At 74.1% G+C, this 3,257-nt stretch overlaps 1 protein-coding gene across 1 annotated transcript; it reads right to left on the bottom strand.

Annotated features, from left to right (window-relative positions):
• Positions 1–687: 687 nt before the first annotated feature.
• Positions 688–3,107, bottom strand: MNEG_15496 (hypothetical protein; the record flags this gene model as incomplete). The annotated part of the gene is made up of 4 exons (XM_014036033.1): positions 688–695; positions 880–1,397; positions 1,862–2,121; positions 2,463–3,107. 4 exons carry the CDS (start codon positions 3,105–3,107, stop codon positions 688–690), a joined length of 1,431 nt encoding a protein of 476 aa, XP_013891487.1.
• Between the last annotated feature and the right edge of the window lie 150 nt (positions 3,108–3,257).

Below are 3,257 nucleotides of genomic sequence, written 5' to 3'. Positions count from 1 at the left end.
CCGCCTCTCCACCGGCATGCGGCGGCTCCGCCGCGGGCGCGGGCGCCGCGGCCCCGGAGGCGGCGGCTCCGGAGGCAGAGGGCGGCCGGGGCACGGATTCTGGCGTGCCGGGGGCGGCGGCGGCGGGCGCGCTGGGGGCGGCGGCGGGGGCCGCAGCGGCGGCGCTCGTTGCTCCAGCGCCCTCGCTGCCGGGCCGGCGGCCGGGACGGCTGCTGGGGGCGCCTGGTGCCGCGGCCGCGTGCGCTGACAGCGGCTTGCTGGCCGGGCTCAGCGCAGCGCCGGTGTCGAGGAGCGTTCCCTCAGCCACCTGCTGCTCCTGCTGCTCTTGCTCCTGCTCTCGCTCCTGCTCCTGCTCCTGCTGCCGCCCCTGCTGCTCTTGCTCCTGCTCCTGCTCCTGCTGTCGCCCCTGCTGCTGTCCCTGCTGCTGCTGTTGCTGTCTCTGCTGCTGCTGTTGCTGTCTCTGCTGCCGCCCCGGCTGCTGTTGTTGCTGCTGCTGCTGCTGCTGCTGCTGCTGCTGCTGCTGCTGGCCTTGCCGCACCTGCTGTCCCTGCTGCTCCCGGTGCTGCTGCGCCTTCTGCGGTGACGCAGCCCGCGCGGGCGGGGGCGGCACCGCGGGCACTTTGGGGGAGTCGCGGCGCCCGGCCGCCGCAAGCAGCGTGTCGCGAACTGGCGCCTGCTGCGCCCCCTTCAGGTAGCTGGCCGGCGGCCCATCCCCAGACCCAGGGCTCCCCGCCGCCGCCAACCCACGCGCCTCCGCGGCCGAAGCCCCCTGCTCTCGCCGCTGCGATGCGGCGGCGGCGGCGGCGGCGGCGCCTCCGCCCGGCCGTTCCACATGCACGGCCGCCACCTCAGCCTGCTCCTCCGTCCGCCCTTCCCCACCCCCGACAGCGGCGCCACCAACACCCCCGCCAGCGCCCTCCGCCCCGCCGCGGGCGCCATCCTCGTCAGCATCCTCGTCAGCATGCTCAACAGCGTCCTCATCATCGCTGCTGTCGAGGTAGCGCCCGACGCTCTGTAGCGGCACGCTCTTTGACGCGAGGCCCCGCGACTCCCGCCGACCGCCTCCGAGCCCGCCCTCCACGCTGCCCAGAGCCCGCGCCGCAGCCGCGCGCGGGGACGCCGGAGCGCTACCGCCGCCGCCGCCGCCGCCGCCGCCCTCCCCGGCCGATGCGCTCGACTCCATGTCGCCCGGCGCGCTCGAGCGCTGCAGCGGCTGCGGCTGCGGCTGCTGCCGCTCCGCGTCGCCCGCCGGGCCGGCGGCCTCCGCGGCGGCTTCCTGCGCGGGCTCGCCGGCGGCGCCCTGCACCCTGATGCGCGCGCGTACCCAGCGGCGGCGCCGCACCCACGTCTTCATGGTGGCCTTGCCCTGGCCGGGCTGCGGCGGCCACGTAAAGTAGCTGGCGGTTGGGGGATGGTTTGGTGGGGGGGCAGGGAGGTTGGGGGCAGTTGGGGGATGTTGAGAGGCCGTTGTTGTGCAGAATCAGAGCCGGGTGATTTGACAGTGGGGGGCGTTTGGGGGGGGGGGTGTAGGGGAAGCCAATTAAGAGGCAGGTGGGACAGCCCTTCTGTTTGGGTGGAGGAATGGTGGTGTGGTGATGGATGCGGGGTGGGGCCTGCACCGAAGCGCCAGGGGCGTGCGCGACGGTGACGCATGCAGCACTTGTCCAAGCAGCGGCCCTCCCTCCTCTGGAGGCGGCAAGCCAACCAATCCCAGCCTGTCGAGCACGCCAGAAACGGAACCCCGCCGCGGGTATAGTCAGTGCGGCCCAATCGGGCCCCTGGAAACTTCAACAGAACCGCCGAGAGTGAGCACGTCCCCCGACAACCCGGTCAACCGCCGTGACCGCCAACCGCGCCCCACCTGAAATCGACCGAATAGCTCCAACCCTCCGCGTCCACCCCGTCCTCCTCGGCCCCCGTCATGTCCACATGCCACTCGTCCTCGGCCCACTCCCAGCCGGCGGGCAGCCGCGGCACCACGCTCTCGAAGAGCATGCTCATGGGCCCGCCGGGGCGCCCCCAGCGGTCCCCCCAGTGGCCGACGCGGTCGCTGGGCAGGAAGTGGCCCGGCCAGGAGTGGCCCCAGCCGCGGAACGGCTGCACGCGCTCGTGCTCATACACCTGGGGGGGAGGCGAGCGGGGGGGGCGTGTTGCAGATTATGCCAGCAGCCCGCGCACTGCTGCCAAAGGTCTGCCAAGCCTGCCGTTGAGGGCCCGGCATAGGGGCTGAGGGGCCATGGAGCCCGAACCGCATGCCACACCGACCGTGATGAGATGGCCGGCAGTACTGCAGCCTCCGCCTCTTGCCAGGTGGCTTGCAAACGGAGCCACCATTCACCCGATGAGACAAGAATACTTGAGCGCATGCGCATGTGTGCGCGTGCATGCCTGGAACGCGAAAGCATGCACGTCAATGCGTGTGCATGCATGTGCTATTCACGCGCACGCCCGCGCGCCCGCACCTCCGAGAACGCCTCGTCAGCGGGCTCGTCGCCGTCGTCCACAGTGTCGGGCTCCGGCCCTGGCACCGCAAACATGCCGCTGCTCGCGTTGACCAGCCCCGCGCCCAGCGTGCCAAGCGTGCCCAGCGCGTTGATGCCGCCGCCCAGCGGGGAGCCGCGCAGCCAGTCCAAGCCGACCCCCGCGGGCAGCGACGCGGCCAGCGCGCCGCCGCCGCCACCATTGGTGTTCGCAGCGGTGGCGGCGGCGCCGCCGGGGGACTTGGAGGGGGAGGCGCTGCGCGGCGGGGTCCCGGGCCCGGCGCCGGCCGGCCGCGGCGGCGCGGCGCGCGGGGCGGCGGCCGGGGAGGGTGCAGTGGGGGCGGCAGCGGCGCCAGGGGAGGCGGCGGCGGCAGGGGGGCCGGCGGCGCCGGCTTGGGCGTAGTCCTCTATCAAGGTGAACCCTGAGGGGTCCAGCGATGCCGAAAACGACACCGACTGCCTGTGCGTCGGGGTCCCGCCGCCGCCGCCGCCGTTCGCGCCGCCGCCGCCCTGCTGCTGCTGCTGCTGCTGCGGGGAGGGGAACCGCGCGGGCTCGGCGGCCGGCCGCAGCCACGCGCCAGACACGAAGCTCCTCAGGCCCTCTGATGACGACTGGACCGAATCCATCACGTTCCAGAGCCCAAGCGTGCTGCCCAAAGATGCCGACAGCTGCTTAAAAGCATCCTCCCCACCCCCGGCCCCGCTCCTGGCCGGCGCGGCGAGCGGCGCGCTCGGCGCGCGCGCCACCGGCGACGCGCTCGCCGCGCGGCCGGCGCC

Source organism: Monoraphidium neglectum (genome assembly GCF_000611645.1).
Source record: "Monoraphidium neglectum strain SAG 48.87 unplaced genomic scaffold scaffold05382, whole genome shotgun sequence".
Classification (NCBI taxonomy): Eukaryota; Viridiplantae; Chlorophyta; class Chlorophyceae; order Sphaeropleales; family Selenastraceae; genus Monoraphidium; species Monoraphidium neglectum.
This window is presented reverse-complemented; position numbering and strand designations above follow the sequence as displayed.